Source organism: Periplaneta americana, chromosome 15 (assembly GCF_040183065.1).
Source record: "Periplaneta americana isolate PAMFEO1 chromosome 15, P.americana_PAMFEO1_priV1, whole genome shotgun sequence".
In the NCBI taxonomy this organism is placed as follows: domain Eukaryota; kingdom Metazoa; phylum Arthropoda; class Insecta; order Blattodea; family Blattidae; genus Periplaneta; species Periplaneta americana.
The window spans coordinates 103,119,082-103,138,473 of NC_091131.1; the positions used below are offsets into that span (position 1 = coordinate 103,119,082).

At 36.0% G+C, this 19,392-nt stretch overlaps 2 protein-coding genes across 3 annotated transcripts in view; one reads left to right on the plus strand and one right to left on the minus strand.

Annotated features, from left to right (window-relative positions):
* LOC138715231 (facilitated trehalose transporter Tret1-like) overlaps nt 1-19,392 on the minus strand; it is a 453,955-nt gene that overhangs the window by 160,688 nt on the left and 273,875 nt on the right. The window lies entirely within an intron of this gene.
* Nucleotides 8,473-17,495, plus strand: LOC138715658 (solute carrier family 2, facilitated glucose transporter member 6-like). Its single transcript, XM_069848727.1, has 4 exons — nt 8,473-8,676; nt 12,396-12,531; nt 16,083-16,291; nt 17,058-17,495. The coding sequence occupies exons 1-4, from the start codon at nt 8,578-8,580 to the stop codon at nt 17,373-17,375; spliced, it is 762 nt and encodes a 253-aa protein (XP_069704828.1). The 5' UTR covers nt 8,473-8,577; the 3' UTR covers nt 17,376-17,495.

The window sequence follows — 19,392 nt, forward strand, 5'->3', positions numbered from 1 at the left end:
GCCCGAAAAACAGGATTTGCATAGATCACAGAGATGGTCTGTTGTTTGAATTGAACAGTGTTTTGCAATAACAAGTTCCATTTCCTCCTCCACCAATTTCGATTCCTCATTTATCCGCTTAAACGGTAAAACAGGTTGCCGTTACTGCTAAATGGATCCGCCACTCACTGAGCATACTGCGTCTTCTCCATGATAGTGAATTGTAATTTAGGTCAATCTAGAGCCTCCACCAGCCACTGAACGAATATTGCATACTTTTATCACTTCCAATGTGGCGCTATAAACCAATTTTTATCACAACCACAACACATTTCAAATCTTATTTTAAGGTACACGTACCAAATAACGCCACCTTAACACTTCAGTCACTTTTGCTCTGGAAATAAGTTATGTACAAATACGAAAATTATGAAATAGAAACTGTAATCTTATCTTTACAAAATAGCACAATGAAAATGGATATATTATATACCGAACAAGAATTAGAACTCAAATAGGAAAACTTTGTAAACTGGTGTTATTAGGAACATGTTATCCAATTAACATCATCTATTTTCTAGTAACCTATACACTTATAATTGTTAATGAATTATTTTTCCTAAGCAACACAAATTGAACTAAGCGATTAAATTTGAGTTTCTGTTAATAAAAGATACAAAATCACTCAATACTAATGAAAGATTTTTGATCTGAAACTGAAACACCAGATGGAGTAGGAAAATATGTTTTCCAGTGACTCCGTACTTAAAAAAAAAGACAATGTGACACAGTAGAAAGTTATTAAACACAAAAGCATTTACCTTAGTTTAATATGAACGTTTTCAATAAGTAAAACAAAAAAATTAAGTTATGTAAAATAAAAAAAAATTAAGAGTTCGATAAGCAATTGAACCAATATCATCACTGCACATTCTGAACATTTGTAAGTTGAAAGCTTAGTGATTTTCCTGATGTTTTCACACTGATGCTGTACTGTCAGCCTTAGTACTAACATAACCTAAAATTTTGTCAGTAGACCTTTAACGCCACATGGCGTTAAAGCGCTACTGAGTACTTGATAACATGACATGCCTGTTTCTCTAACATTTTCAAATTTTATAGATAGCAAATACTTTCTATACATAGAAGAATGTTTAAGGATCACGAAAATATACAGTTTAATATAGTTATTATTTGCTCAACACACAAAATAAAATATTGCCTCTTACCTTGATATAAGAACAGCCATTCACTATCAACACACAACAGGAAAATGATGGAATATAATGTCACTTGTAAATGTCAGCGGACAGCTAGTAACTCATTTTATCACTACATTGCAAGCGAATGCAGGCTACAGTAGTGCACTACCGAAAACTTGTGTCGTTAACAAATTTTAATAGGGTGGCGTTAAAAGTATACATGGCGTTATTTGGCTCAGGGACCTTACCATATATAGAATTATTACTATAGACGTGTCGCTTTTATTTCCGGTGTGACTCCTACCCTTTGCTTACGCCTTAGGAAGTGAAGGCTCTATAAAGTCTAGGTATTTAGTATCGCTCGCCATTTTTGTTCTTTCGTTGCCGAGCTACCAGATGAGGAATCTATTTGCTTCACCGTTAAACATTATCAAGTCGTAGCTCCTATGATAATAAATCAAACGCACTGTAATTGAGCAAGAAAGAGCCAAAATGGCGGGTGATTATATTAAGTATTTATCGAGCCTTAGGAAATACGTTGCATCATCAGTAGCGAATGACAAGACGCATATGTTTAAATGTAGCCGACCTGCAACGTGATTGGCTGCCGGAAATAAGAGCGACGAGACTATACATTAACACATTTAGTATATCATGAAACATGTAAAATGTAATTATTATGAAAGTCGCCATTGGTTCTTCGAATTAGTAGTATTAGTATGATCCAATAGATGGAAATCGACACGATTGGCAGAGCCGGCAATACATGAAAACGAAATGATACTAAATGTGAGGTATGTTACTATAGCTGTGTAGTATTATGACAGGTTAGGTTAGGTTTGATTAGGTGTGTTTTATGTGACAGGTTAGGTTAGGTTTGATTAGGTGTTTAGTATTATGAGAAAGGTTAGGTTTGGTTTGATTAGGTGTGTAGTATTATTACAGCCACCGGCGTGGCTCAGTCGGTTAAGGCGCTTGCCTACCTGTCTGAAGTTGCGCTCGGGAGCGGGTTCGATCCCCGCTTGGGTGATTATCTGGTTGCGTTTTTTTCCGAGGCTTTCCCCAACCGTAAGGTGAATGCCAGGTAATCTATGGCGAGTCCTCGACCTCATCTCGCCAAATACCATCTCGCTAACGCCGATCTCATCGACGCTAAATAACCTCGTAGTTTATAAGGTGTCGTTAAATAACCAACTATAAAAAGTATTATTACTATGTTGGCAACACTGAAACTCACTGTTACATTAAAGAAATATGGCGGTATTCTTCGTTCACGCACGACGATTTTCGTATATAAGTAGGCCTAAGGTATGTATTTAGGGCAGGTCGGTGGGCTTACAGCTCTCCCAGTGATCACATCGATTTCTACTAATCAGTACTATAAATACAAGGCATTTTCATGTAGGCCTATTTATTTATTAGTGGCTGGGACAGAAGGAAGGTTCACCACTATTTAATTTTTTCCCTATTCAAATTAACACTTCACTATTACAATATTATCATTTATCACATATTTAAAACAATCAGAGTAACACATTCAACTTTTAAGCAGTTAGGGCCATATTCATAGACATTTTTAGCGCGGGCTTTCGGTGGATTATCAGCGTTTTTCGTATTCATAAACCAGTGTTAGCGATAGGATATGATTTGAATTCTGTACTAGTAACCAATGGATAGCCGGGGCTAGCTTAGTACGCTCGTAGCGCGTGCTGCGAAATGTCTATGAATAGCACCCATAGAAACTAACTTTGCTGCGGCCGAGATTCAACCACAGAACACCAAGACCCAAGACAGGTAAGATTCGACTGATTTAATTAATTCAATCATATGTACGACAGCTAAAGCTTACCCCTACCCCGTACACGCATTCAAGGGAACTGGGATTCCAGTCAGGAAAGCTCCTTCACAACGCTTCTGGCGTGACCCAAGGCTCGTAGAGGCTGTGAACTGTAGTTATTATTTAAGATACGACTGCAATTGTTTCCGTTATAACTAATATTTCCTGCATAGTCAACAAATCCCTTTTTCCTCAGTATTTTTTTGCATATTTTCTCTAAAAGCTCCAGATTAGGCACTAAAATTCCAGCAAAAGCACTGTAGTTTCGCTAAGGCGATATTTATTTAAATTTGGCACCGGACGGCTTTAAAAAACACCTCATCTAGTGCCAAAAGCACCAGATTGGCAACACTGCTTCCACACAATAACAGAGCTTGAACACCGCGGCCAACCACGTATTTGTACAGTATATCCTTTAACAGTTTCTCATTATATTCTCTGAAAAAGCCTTTTATTATGCTTTGAAATGTGGTCATTAAGTTTCAACCAGTCACAGACATACTGATTATAACCCGAAATGACTGTAAAACGTCACGTTTTGGAAATTTCTTTTTAAAGTAAGCAAATCTCGACAGGCAAGCCACTTGCTATTTCTTGTCTGTTAGTTGTGTTCTGATTTTAACACGCAAACAGAAAATTATTTACAAGGGATTTGAGGAAACCTCTACGATTACAGGAAATTAAGGTAATGGAATTTATATCAAATAATACAATTTGCTTTAAGATGTAAGTAGTCCACCGCTGTGGAGTAACGGTTAGCTTTCCTGACCGTGAAACGAGCGGTTCAAATCCTGGTTCTGACAAGTTACCTGGTTGTTTTTTTTCGAGGTTTTCTCTCAACTACTTGAAGCAGAATTGCTGGGTAACTTTCGGCATTGAACCTCGAACTCATTTCACCTTCATTGACATAATTCCATTAATCATCTTCAATAGTTACAGATCGACCAGGAGGACATGGCGGACGTGGTTCCAGGATTCGCCTACAGCTGGCATCTGTCTGCGGGAGCTGCACATATCCCAAAGATGTGCAGTGGCTTCAATCAGCGGCTGCAATAGACGGGGGAATGTAGCTCCCTCGGATAAATGTCTCCTTGGTGAGCCGTGGAATCGACGGCGGCATATTCCTCTGGTTAAGGATGCAACAGATTTAGGCACGTGAATTTCGAACAGATGCCATCGATCTGAAGAGGCTGTAGAGGAACATCACAGGGAGGCAGAGGGGCGTTCCAGTTTACACGGACTCAATCAGATCTGGACGCACAATAAGTCTAAGGCTCAAGTGCTTGCCTACGGGTCCTCTGAAGAAAAAACAAGATGCAAGTACAGGACAACTCCAATTCTGTATAAAATCCTTCATAGAAAGAGTCCGTCTCTTTTGGTTCACGAAGTTCGCAGCGAAGTAGGCGCACTAGGAAAAGATCCCTAATTACGATAGTATCACAAATAAGTACACAGTGTTATTTAATATGTTTCTCTAATACTGAACACAAATTACATCTTGATATAGGCATAAATATGAAGCTTCTTTCTTCTATGAGTTGTAATTTTTTTAAGAACTAAAATACTTTCTAACAAACTTATAGGCCCACATTTATTGTGTTCTTTAAAAAAATTAACATTTTACAAACAGCTCTGACAAGAATCGCGCCTGTAGCATAATGATTTTACATAAGATTTCTTTACCTATAACTCGCCCTTTCGATTTTATATGCAAGTAATTTATTCCAGCTTGTGTTAAGATTTTTTCAGTGAAAATTTTAGTCCAGGACCATTATAAATGGTATGGGAAAAATAATATTACAATTACTTGAGATACTTCGCCATTTTGAATTCGATTAGACTAGACGGCATTTCGGAAGGCGGTCAGCTGCTATATCCACCGTAGCATTTCTGGTATGTGACGTCACAAGCTTGTACAGTAGAACCAACGGGAATCAGTCTATAACAAGTACTTCCCCAGTTCGTTTGTTCACGTGTGAGTGTTTCAATGCATTGAATAAATAAAACTGACATTTACTGTGTGTGTGTAAGATAAATAAATGGAAGAAGGGAGTGTAAAAAGACAAGTATTGCACAGGCAGGCACGGAAAATAGTGTTTAAGGTGCATAATTATTTTAAAAACGTTGACGAGCAGAACGCTGACGGCCATATTGATGCTGGCTGCAACATTTCCAATGAGCAAGAAACGACGGCAGAAGCACGTGGTATGGAATTGAGAACCGTGCAAAGAATATTGTTAGTGAAGGAAAGAGGGTTTGTTTGTTGTCATACTTACCGTAATCAACGGCTAAAATCATTACTGTCTTTTGATAATTTAAATTCTCTCCTGCGCCATTTGTATTGCACGTGCTCTCGATGTACGATGTGGCAATGTTGTACGCTGCCTTGCTCTCTCTATCTGTCTCTCTCGACGCAAACGCTAGCAGACTACCGCCTTCCGAATTGCCGTCGACTCTAATAACTTGCAGTTTTTGTTGCGTGCTTAAAGACGTCCGCTTGACAGATATCTCCTACCATCTGTGATGTGCTCAGTGGCAGTGCCTGAACTGAACTGAACTGGCATCAGCATTGTTTACTAAGCCACGGTACGCTTACGACCATTCACGGAACTGGAGTTATACCACAGTCTAGTATATACAGTCATGAAGCTCAATACGTAGTAAATATGCATCCATAGGTAGTTGCTAACCACTAGGATCGCTACTATCACCTCATCACAAACAATGCGAAATAGTACCTGCACAGTCTATTGTTCCTAGTATCCTAATAAACTCAAGCTTCGTGACTGTATATACTAGACTGTGGTTATACTGTATGTTTATTGACAGGAATAAAATAGGCTATGAATAACAGTCAATCCTATAATAATACAAATACGTTATAATACTATTAAGGGGACAAGCAAATAACTATTTTAGGGTCGTATACAATTAACAATTAACTGTTATACTGTAGAAAGAGACTGCACAAGGTAATATCATGTAAATGTTACTCATATTTATACACCTGAATGTGGCTAATGCTTATCTTGTGTCAACTTTCTATAGTTACGCATGTATTACGCCTAAGATAAAATCATGCAACTGAGACCGTGTCTCGAAGCTCAAAGTCCATACTACACACTAGTGACTAGCAACTAGATGACTTGTAAACTGTACACTAGGAAGTTTTGAAACACGAATTTCTTCATATACTATTTTTATAAAAACCATGACACCACGGTGCAGCACTGAATTAAGAAGACAGTGTCCTAATGCAGTTTCACTGCGAGTTATATGGAAAAGATAATTACCTAATACAGTGATGTCAACTGATGCCCATAGGAGCAAGCGCGCGCCTTAGAACTCAGGAGAACCTGAGCGCTTTACAGCGGGAAGGAAAGAGACAGACGAAACAGATAGTATATGCCTCTTGGTCGAGCTACATTCAGGGATGGCCAGCACTGATTCAATAGATAAAGAAAAGAGAACTTATTAAAACTGTATCCATGTCAATTTTTTTATTTGTCTGAGAAGTATAAGTGCATTATAAGAATGTAAGTTTTAATTTTAATGCTCATTTTTCACAAGTTTCATTTTTTATTCAAAAGAAATATTTTCCCAACTTCTTTTATAGAAAAGTGAAATTTTCGGATATAGGCCTATTTATTTAGTAGCCTTACAGAATGTTTTCGTAAATCTAATATACGTAAATACGTATTACTGAAGATATTGTATTGAAAATTTTAAAAATATTCGCATGGAAATTGTTTGTGAGGAAATTAATTAACAAAGCAACTACTGTTACATCATAAGCAAAAGATACGTGCCTATGTGTTGTAAAAATGTTAGCTATATAGCTTCAGCACATTTCGAGAAAATAATTTAATATTCTGATGTTAGGAAGTTGCTCACCAATGTCACCTTAAAAGCATAATGCGATAAGAGTTTTGTTATGGAATATTAGTTACTCTTAAAACATATGCAGCACCTAGCTAACTTTGCTTTGTACTGTAATATTGTTTTGATTAGTTCATTGATTACTTTTATAAGGCTAAAGGTACCATCAATATTAATTCCAACCTTTCATGTCATACTCAGTCTCTTTTTTTTTTTTTTTTTTTTTTTTTGGGATATCACTTTCTTTATGATTGATGTATTTCATCCATTTAGTACAGCATAGTTGTACTACTATGGAATTTATGTGAATATTTCTTCTTAACTCTTTATTATGTTATTAACGTTTAAAACACAACTGCAATATTAAGAAATTGGTATTAGTACTTTTTGTTTTACAGACAATATAGATAATATCAAATAGAAAGAAGCCATATAAAAATAACGACATAAAATTTCACTTTCCATTTGAAGTTTATGCACCACTGTTTTCTTAATCCAGCAGGCTGCTTATTCATATAAACAACCATTCCTCTTTCCAAACTTAGCGCTTGATGCCCGCGCACGACGTCAAGGTCACAAAATGCGCTTGCTTTGATATCACTGGCCTAATATATTATAATAATATTTAAAAAATTGTGAAGAAGGTACTAATAATGTCAATGTCCAAAATTAACGTGTTATTCTACATTATATTTACATTATTTCACTTGTAAAGCATTTTCAGATTTCATAACCCCAATTGATCATGATGTATGCATGTCTTTTTGGTGAACAAGTCATCAATCAGCAAGTATTTTAGTTTACTAGCTACTACGAACGTGATTGCTATGAACTATGTAGCTTTGGATTATGAATGACTTGTGACGTCACATTAAGATAACTATCTAGTTCACTTCAGCTGAAAATATAGCTTTGAGACACTGCCTACATTAATCGATTTTTATATCTACAGTTTTGATTTTGAAATGTAAGAAACGAATACTTATTGGTGTTACGAAATTCAAATCTATCTTCCAACATCTGACTATTAAAAAAATTAATTTCATGTGATATAATAGCTGAGTTTGTTCTTAAAAACTATGGTATTGTTAACAAAAATACGCGTTAGTAAAAAAGCCCAGTACATCATAATAAATACTAAAATAACGACATACAAACATAATAAGAAACGCTTATTAAGTTACATTAAATTTATCAAAATAACAACACATACGAATTTTACAATTCATTTTTGGTTTTCCGATAAGTCAATTACAGGGTTATGAAATATATTTAATGTATTTAAAGTTTTCAGTCATATGACTTATCATTCTTATTGGAAATTAACATTTGCTACTACACATTACTAAAAGAAAGGTATAAACGTTTCCGCCTGTACGACATCATCAGATAGGCCTACATAATTGTTTAACGATATCTAACATAAGACAATGTAGAATGCATTCACTTTTGTAATGAAATATTTAGTTTCATTTGTAATGTTGAAGACGGGTGCTTATATAAAATACCAACATTCTATATAATTTTATTCTTAATTATTTACTGTGCTTAGTAAGTTGTACTTCAGATTCATGTCCTTTACATTGCTATTTCTGTTGTGTTACTATGTCTTAGGAAAGGCTGGAAAACCAAGACAGCGATAATTTTATTAATGATATACGAATAGACAATAAAGCTGCAATGACTGATATCACTCCATTAGAAAATGAAGCTGCAACCAGTGATACTATTACAATAGAAAATGAACTTGAAAGAAGACGCCGTCCGCTTCGACCTCAAGTAAGTAACAAAAAAATAAAAACGGAAACAAGAAACTAGAAGGTAAACAGACTGATGGGAAAGATTGTACTAAAGCTTTCACTAGAACTGCTCTTAACGATGTGACGTTTGTGCTTTCTTATGATATGGTTATTTATTTGTGGGTATCACCAATAATTTGAAGTGACACAAGTTAAATTAAAAACCGTACACTTGCCTTAGCTTTGCAAGGACGGACCAGGAATAGATCCTCGCATTTAGGCTTTCTGTGCGACCTATAAATGCAATGATTGTCCAAGTCCGACAGGTGGCCTGGATGGCATTCGCAAATCCGATGCTGACAGGTGGGCCTTGACCATCCTGCCTCAGTCCTGTATTGAAAACCAGCTCGCTTTCGCTTCAGTCACAGATGTGGTTGTAGACAATAGACAATAGGCGTTATGTTGCTCGGTAAAAACACCAACTTATTAGTGTGAAAAAATTTACTACACTTGCTATTGAGATGGTGTTACAACTACATATGTAATGCGTAGGCTTTTCAACATCTTCAAAATACACCACTGACACTAGGTCTTTCGCTATCACCACCATGCGTACCATCAATATTATCACTCCTATCATCAACGTCATCGTTACTTGTCTGTACTAAAGCAGTCCCCTAAACGAATAATAACTTCATAATCTGTTCTGTCTATCATTACGTCATTTTCAAGATCCGTTCTTTAGAGCTGTTACACGTGTTCGTAAATCGATCTCCACTCATATTTTCTCATTGAAGTCACATAACATTCTGATTTCATTGATACTAAATGTGACATTCTTTTACCCAACGTAATCTTTCAGCTGTTTTAAAACATTTTCAATTGGGTTAAGATTAGGTTGATATGGAGGTAGACGCAAGACAGTGTGATCAGGTATTTAGAACACATGTAATCCATAGATAGCTTTTCATTTCTTAGTTTGTGCATCACAGTATTAGACTATATGTGGTTTCAACATACTTTCGTAAAAAGGAATTTAAAATACAATGGAGTCAGGAAATCATTTCATATTTTCTGCTGTAGGAATTTGAAGTTTCTCAATTATTTCAACATAAGTTTATGATGCTTTGCCTATTAAAATCACAGAATTTGGTTGCAAATTACAAATAAGATGGTGGTTGTTTCCACTACTCTGTTATGACTTCCACATTGACTGTGCGTTGGGGCCGAAACCACTTTCTCTCTCGGAGTATATTATAAAGAGTGCGTCAGAAAGAACGGATGGATTTCAAACTATCGATACGCAACGAGGAGAGAGATATAGTGAGGGGGACCACGACTGTTGGGTCAGCCATAGAATGCAGTTTCAGTTGAGAATATGGTGTTGGTCTGGTGTACAACGTGCTTTCATCTTAGAGACATTTTTGAAAAATGAAGAGTCTGTGATCGCCACTCAGGACTCATTTCGACATCGGATGTCACGCTAGGATTCCAACTCGGAATACAATTTTGCGGTGGGTGGCTTCATTTCGTATCACAGGTTCAACATTAAAGAAGAAATCACCTGGACGAAATTCTATTGCACTGAGATTGTCCGAGGCTACGGTAAGATCTCGCGCCCTGCGACTTCTTTCTTTGGGACCATTTGAAGGCGTAAGTTTGTAAACATCGATCACATACACTGGACGAACTGAAGACAGCGATTCGTGAAGAAATCGTGGCAATTGCACCAGCTATGACTGTGAAAGTGATGGCGAACATCAGAAAACGCCTCGATGCCTGTATTGAAAGCCAAGGACATCGTATGGATAATGTTGTTTTCCATAAATAAACTGCATGTATTGGTGAATATGTTGATAACAATAAATTTTTGATTTGATGAATCTTTACAATTTTCTTGCCATGTGAAATCCATCCGTTCTTTCTGACGCACCCTGTACTTTATCGATCGCCTTAAGACACTGGTTGATGCAAACCTTAATTGAAGGGTTCAGAGGCACAGTGGGCCAAGCGCCATTTATTAAAAACGGAGAAAACAAGAGTTAAAATTAAGTGATTACTACAATTTAATGAAACATATAGCAAGTAAGATAAAGTATGCACATTAAAATTAAATGATATGTCAATCTTCATTAAATTATGGTATTTACTTAACTTTAATCCTTTCTTTCTCCGTTTTTAATAAATGGCACTTGGCTCGCTATGGTTCTAAACATTTCAATTTGTGTCGTCACTCCATGATTTTTCCGACTCATGGGACAGAAATATTCAACAAATTTGATCCATGCAGAATTTAATATTTTTAGCATTGACAAAATTTATGAATAGTCTTTAATGAAATTCTATCACAAAAATCGAATGAAATTTGTAACTGAACCACATAATTGTAGTACATTACGAAATGATACTCTTACTTTAGTTGAACCTAAATGCTTCACATCTGCTGATTTACTACATAGTACAAATCCTGATCCACGTCTATATAATTCTATAGTAAAACTCCATCCAGAATGGGCTACTTTTAGCAAATAAATTTTCAAATCCAGAATTAAACAACTCATATGGCAGATTTTTCTAATTAATGTGTATAACATTTTCTAAAACAAGTTTATTTATTCCCTAAGCACATTATTTCTGTCAGCATGCTTCGCAATTAGGTCGTTACAACAATTTCTAAAAGCAGTACCTTAAAGACAATATATTTTGCCTATTTTCATTCCAGTATGTCCTACGGAATAATATTTTGGGGAAATTCTGCAGATAGTAAAAATGTGTATTCTTATTACAAAAAAGAGCAATTAGAATAATAGTTGGGGAAAGGCTAGAGAATCATGTAGATTATTTAAAAAAATTAGAGATTCTGACCTTAACAAATCAATACATATACTCTTTAATAAATTCTCTCTTACATAGTAAAGACAATTTTTCCAACTAAATCAGCCATACATAGTATAAATACCAGCAAAAAGAATGATTTTCATATGCCATCATCAAATTTATCATGCTATCAAAGGGGATTAAGTTACATGGCGATAAAAATTTTCAATAGTCTTCCTGAAGACATTAAGAATCATAACCAAAACCATGCATTATTAAGGTAAAACTAAAAAATTACTCTATGTACTTAAGTATTTTATCCTGGTGTTTAAATGTTAGTCTATAAAGTATGTATGCTTATGATTTATGTATGTTTTTTGTTTATCTATTCTCTTAAGAATCTGATCCTGGTATTAGAATTTTAAATTTTATTTTAGAAAAAAAACTGACATATTTTTGTGAATTGTGTATAACTTTTGTAATAGTCTGGTATTAGAATTTTAAATTTTAACTCAAAAATAACAGAGATTTTTTTTTGAGTTATGTAAAATTTCGTGTACGAGTAATATTCATGTTATTTTATTAAAACGAAATTGTACCAGAACAGAAGTTTGCTGTTTCGATGTACTTTCTTGTCACATTTCATGTTTGACATGTCATTATTAAATAAATGGAATAAAATTGCCGTAACACAGAACTAATGAGGAAGAAAAGTAGGGAAATGAACTAAAATGTAAACGTATACGAGTCCTTATAAGAGTTCTGAGGACTGAGTAAAGCTCTTAGTTTGTCGCACAGTCACTCTTCATTGTATGGAAAAATTAAGTGTCTGAACATTTGTAAATGAAGACGAAAGAGTAATCTCTTTCTTCTCGTAAGGGTTTCAATAGACTCCAATGGTAAAATTCTACAAGACTTTGAAAGTGTCACAAATGCTTACAGGTAATTCTAGCGACTGTGGCCTACTTCACAGCTGTATGCAATGGCCTGAATGGAGGATTTTCTGCCATTCTCCTACCTCAACTTCGAACACATCCAGAGGACATTAGTGTGGACAAAGAAATTGAATCTTGGATAGGTAAACGCAAATAATATTTAACAATCATCCTTGGTCATCCATTATCCTGCATTCCTGTAAGACAGACATTCGTATAAATCAGTCATTTCCAACTGGCCAACCCGTGACGTCGGAGCGCGTTTCCCCTCTTGAAGCAGAGCTGGTAAAGCACGTGAGGGAGGGTAATGTTGTGTCTCCGCTATTTAAACATCTGTATCCTTGAACTGCCACTCCCCTTACTTTGCTCTTTCACCTATGCTTCCTCTCTCGAAGAGCACGAGAGCAGAGACGTGTGACGTCACAAAGGCAGCAGTTGGAAATGCCTGGTATGTTCCTCACACAGTTACTTTTCATGGTTTACATTATTCAGTATGTTTGCACAAGCACAGTTCTACGTAAGACAGATAAAACGGTCTGATGTCCTCACTAGGAAGCAGTCCATTTCTCTATAGCCTACTGATATGGTGGTATATGTCATTTAGACAGGCAAATTTACCCATACAAGAGATTATATGACATCGGAAGACCTTCAATTTCAATTAATTTTCTCATCAGAGTTGTGGCAATTACAAAAAATCTAACTCTATACGGGGTGTAAGGGGCATAAGTGCCGTCCTTTACACAGTCATCGGGGACGATGTACAAAATAAAAAAATGTCCATACAATATAGGGTCAAAACATGAAAAAATATTTCTTGTCTTATTTTACTTGGGTTATACTGCTTATATCGTTAGTAAAATTACGAAAACAATTATTACATCAATAGGTATATCTATGGGTAGCAAAGAGTTAATATTAGTTTAAATAAATATTTGTGGGTTCTATTACGTTCTCGTGAAATCGAATAAAGATGCATGCTTAAATTTGTTAATATTCTGGCGTGAGAGACGTGGCAACGTGTGCAGCAGGCAGTACTCTGCACAGACGTAAGTACGAGTCGGCTGAGTTCAAGCTCCTTGTCTATAGGTATACTGCCGAGTGGATGACAATTTCAGTACAGGGTATTCAATAAATAACTTATAATGTCGTTTACAGTTTAGGGATATCAAATGTTATTAATTTATGGAGAAAGTCGTCGTAATTCAAGTCAACATTATCCTCATAGAAGGTTACCTAATCGGCGAACTTTTATAGCCGTTTTTCAACGATTATTAGAACTAGGAGTCTCTTACCCCGTTTCGAAAATCACACAATCAGAAATTTGTTTAAAAATGATACTGCTTTACGGAAGAGGGTGAGATTAAAATTTTACATTAGAAAAAAGTTCGTGTGATTTTGTGCAGAAAACCATTATTGTTTATTTTTTAGACATACAATAAAAATGGAGCAATATTGTTACATAAAATGTAAATTTACCACAATGTTCTACTAATGAGATTGAAAGTTTGTATTTGCTGCTCGTTTTATGTAAACAACAGTATTAGCATGATCCGCTCCTACATTAGAACAGAGCATCTGTACCGATATGTCTGTAACTTATCCGCTTGAGCTGTACTGTGTACTTATAAACCCACTCCTCCCTATCCAGCAACGTTGAAAAACGTCTAATATTGTGAACTTTAATAATTAGTTAAATATTGCAATTAGAAAAAAAAATTGTGAGGACATTTTTTCTTCCTTATGACATGAATAATCATCAGTTAAAATAATGACACCTATACCCCCTACCCCCTGTATATTTACTTAAGTGTTTTTAATATTACTGGTTTCAATGTCTTTTTTTCTTCTTCCTTTTTTTTTGGTATTACAAAATGTCCTGTAATTTGACATTTCTAAAGTTTCAGAACTATAAACAGGTTCCAACATCTGGACAGATAGGTATGACCAGAGATATTATCTACTCCTTTGGGCCTGTTAAGCTTGGCTACTCCAGTGGTTGCTGAGAGAAGTTTTTGAACATCTGTAGCTCGTGGTACAGAGATATTTGAATGAAGATAGTCTGATTGCATTATTTGCTAGGAAGCTCTCTCCAGGACGAATTGCTACGAATTAAACGACACAAAACTATGAGGACAGGACTTTCTTAGCAAATGCTATTCGATCTAAGGGCTTAGTGCGTATGAGGAAATACACTGCGTTGCAGAAGGTTGTGATGGATAATGATGCGGTGAAGTTTCATTGATGTGAGTTAATTAGTTTCTGAGTTATTAACAAAAATATTCTAAAAAAATATGTATATTTGAAATTGAAATGTGTTGCTCAGTTTTTGAGTAAAATGTTTGAAAATATTTTTGCAAGACCAATGGCATATTTAGAAAACCATCGCGCATCAGTTTTCCTATATCTATACTACAAAAGGGGGAGAAAAATTTTATAACCACTGCATACCTAAAAATATAAATTTTTCATTGCCACTATAAATATTTCATTTTTTCTTTTAAAAAGTATTAATTTAATCATAAACTCCACCCACTATTTGGTTAACCCCAGGATATAGAACATACAATAAAAATTTCACCTTCTTAGCTTCAAAATTTTAAGAGATTTTAGACTTCGAACCGACGAAATGTGCCGAACAAAAGTATGAGAAAACAGCTTGTAAAATTTGCATGGAATTGAAGTTCAAGGGTGCAGCCATTTATATATTGCGTAATGTTTATTCTTGCGAGCGTCGTAGAGCATTGAAACTTGCTCAACATATAAATAAGAGATTGCTGATTCATTTTTTTTACAAGGAAACGAAAATGCGATTTTTTACTAAAGATGACCAAAATTTCACCCGTCACCTTCTTTAGGACTATTTGTTCAGGAAGAACGGAATGTATGTTCGTAGATCGTTGTTTCTTCATAGTTAACCTCGAAGTTTTGGGTTACGGAGGTTTCATAGCGAATAATTGGGTCGATTATTTCAGCTCCTTTCAATTTGCGGTTGATGGCAATGATGTCGATCCCCCAGTGATTATGTGTGCAAAAAAATCGAGGACGTAGCTTGAAAAATGTCGAGAATAGAAATTTCATCCATCACCCTCCTTAAAGAATATTAATGTGGCTGGTCCGTTTCTCGGGGCGCGACGAACTATCTCTGCTATTTATTATTTTTTTTTTATGTTAAATGATGTAGTAAATATAATTTGCGCGCTGAACTCAAACAGGATGTTGTTTTGTCATTACTTAAGTACAGACCGATTATTTAGTCCTGACAGTCAGCGACGCGAAAGAGGGGAAGTAATAGGAGTAGTGGAGAGAGCTCCGGAGTAGAGATAAGGGCGATCGGTCGGTAAAGGAATGCAGTACAGCTTAACTGTACTGGAAACATACCGCTCTACCGCATGCGTGACATCCGATCGCTCCGAAGGCAAGCGAGTGACTAACTCAAACACCCCTTGGCATAACTAAATGGACTCGCCTGACCCAGGCGCACATCTCCGGCGACTGTCAGGACTAAATAATCGTACTGTACTCAATACTTATAATAAGGAATTACTTGTATGGTGTACATAGTACATAAATTGTTCAAAATAACATTTTATTTATATCTTTTTAAGTTAAAAAAGTTACTTGTTACTCTGTGTGTTTACGCAAACCTGTATATTTTGGGTCAGATAAATTCAAATTCAATTCTGGCTTTCAGTCAGCTTGTACCTCATGGGCACGACTATCGGCTGCCTATCAAGCGGCATCATTCTGGATACATGGGGAAGACGCCTCTCTGCGCAGATCTCCTTCCTTATTATCTGCATAGGATTGGCACTGATGTCTGTAGCTTCTTCCCACCACTTGATTTATGTGGGGAGAGCGCTAGGTGGTTTTGGAAAAGGAGTCAGTGCTCCTGGGATATGTGTAAGTGTAAATTTAAAGTACGTTGCGCCTGTTTGATATTGAGGATCTTTCAACCGGATATAGCAATTTTTAACGACTCCATACAACAGTATACCCTTGCCAACCATTCCTTTCGTGTTCTCTTGAAGATTAAGCTAGAACCATCCTGTGTTACTGCCAGAGCCAGCGTTTCTGTCGCGTATCCTTGAGTAAAACGCCAGTCAGTGAGAATCTGTTGCTCATTGCAGCTGAGTGCAACTGAGAACGGTACCACCCAAATAAGTTACACGTCACGTCAGCAATCTACGAATCACAGTCCTCAGTCTTATTGTCCACCGACTGCGGCAAAGGCAAGATACTCACACTTTGTGTTTGTGTGTGTGTGTGTGTGTGTGTCCTTTTGTACAGTGCCCAGATAGTGGCCACTTCGGCTGAGAGTGTTACCATCTCCTAAACACAAGTCACGTCAGCAGTCTGCCAATCACAGTTGTCAGCTGTCTCGCCCATAGACTGCGACAAAGATAAGATACTCGCTCTCAGCGTTCCCATTACTTATGTCACACACCAAAAACGGTGGCTTTGGTTGTGTGTTGTGAAGGGTTATTCACCACCGACATAGACTATAGTCTGAAATGACCTTTTCTCCTATATTCTGTGCAATGGAAAAGTATAAATGCTTGCTCAGAGATCCCTACTTTGTCTTCAGATTAGTAAAAAATGTTTACAGAATAAATTACTGATTGTGTTAAGTTCACGAATTAAGCACGTAATATTTTCTCTCTTACAGTTTCATTTGGAAGAGATGGCTGACCCCAAATTGAGAGGTGCGTTGTCCGCCTGTCTAATTCTAACCTACACCATAGGGATTATGTTGGTCTCTTTGCTGGGGACTCATATGGGCTGGCGAATAGTGGCGGGTCTCGGAGCCGGGGCCTCATTTTTGAGCGTCGTGTTCTACAGCTTGCTGCGCGAGAGTCCCGTGTGGCTCGTCCGTAAAAATCGCATCAATGAGGCAGATGAAGTGTACAACTGGTTGTGGGGATCAACACATCACACGCAGGTGGGAGACAGTTTCTCATTAATAATTATATCCAACACTACATAACTACACAATTTATAACATATTATAGTATGTGAATAGAATAGCTGTGAACCCAACGATTTTTGTTCTATTTACGAGTTAACTCTTAAGGGACTGGCGCGAAATATTACTATAAATTTGAAAACCTTGGTAATTATTACTTCAGTTAAAATGTTTTATGATCAGTATTTCGGATACAAAGTAAGGACACCAAGATATGCAATGGGCTCCTCAAATTTAATGTACCTCATGCGTTACTCTATTAACTAGCTATTCAAATGGATCACGTTTTATACCTTCTTGCATTTCAGTGATACGGCGGAATCTAAACGTCACTGAACATACACTTACTTTTCTTGACGAATATGTCTGCAGTAACTTCAAGTTCTAAACATACTGTTTTTGTTATTATATCCATTCGAGTTATCAACAATTAGACCGGTATTTCACAGACCACAGCTTCCTATATCTACTCCACCAGATAGGTTAAATTTGAGTAAAGAAAATTAAAGTGCTGAGATTCAAAATAACTCATGCGGTAACTCAAAATCCCTCTGCTATAGAAACATTTGATAAACTGGATTTCAGTCGACAGGAAAATATCTATAGGAATTATTTTCTCTTTTTTAACATACAAAATGTTAATCAGCATAATTATGTAAATTTTATTTATGAAATAGAAACATTTCAATTAAATATAAAAGCTCATGATTACTGGGAAAAGTTGAGCAATGGGAACATTTTGTAAACAGACATTGGATCAGCTCGAAAAATTCTACGGTATAAGATTCAGGCTTTGATTAATTTATAATAGAAAAAAAGGCTATACGAAGAGTCCACTGCAAGAATGATGGATGTCATTTGGAATACATTTTGCAGGAGAAGCAATTGAAAGTTTGAAATGCTTAGCGCTCAAAGCTTAACTGTGATTTTCCGATCATTACTGGACAATGACTATCAGTGTTAATGCCATATAACTCTGTAAGTACATTCTATATGTCTTCAGCTATGCATTGACAGTCTTGGTTCATTTTCGACAAGAAAGTGACATCCATCATTCTTGCAGTGGACTCTTCATATATTAATGCTAAATGTAATTTTAGTTGAACGATCAACAATGAAATGTTTCTTAATCAAGTTAATTGTATACCAGCATTATACAAACGTTTTCAGACAAAAGTACACAAAGAGTAACTTCATTTTGACAAAGAAGACAATAACATTTGATTTTATAAAATTACCTCTACATAATTATGTAATTTTGTCCAAAAACAAATAGGCTACACATCTATGATAATCTTTGCATTTACTACACTAAGAGCAAATATTAAAATAATATAGTGTATGGAAATGTACTACAATAAAATTATCTTATTTACAACATAGCCTATAGCCATAATTTAGACATGGTCACAGATGTAGATGAAAATATTTTGCCCTTGCATCTGTGGGTATGACTGCATATGGGCCTATAAAACTTATTGACATCAGAATAGTAGACTAAGCACGTCATGCGTTCACTGTGGACCATAAAAGCTGGAAATATTGCCACTGAACATGAAACCAACGTAGGCCTATAGATAATTATACAGTATGGACACTTCGCGTCGGTACCTTTGATGTAGCAGGACTGATTTCAATGACCTTCAAACCAGTTTGAGCGTGAGATTCTGCTTTCTCCCTGGAGTTGGCACTGACATCACACCAGCTAGCAGTGGACACAGCGGAAATATAACACATATAATTAATACATCTAGGTACATCATGTACGCAAATAAAATAAATTGGACCGATGAAATAATAGATCAGTCATTATCTCTAATGTCTAGACTCTAGAGTTTTTTTATATTGAGAGTTGACACGTTGACCCCATCGACAATTAAAATATGTAATGATTTGATAGTGCTGAAAATGGGAAAACAAAACTCCTATGAGAAGTAAAACCATATGCCTATATATTGTATACAAAAATGAAACGAATTTGACATATAATTTTTAATGTACTAGCCTATATTATTTTATAATATAATTTATCATACAT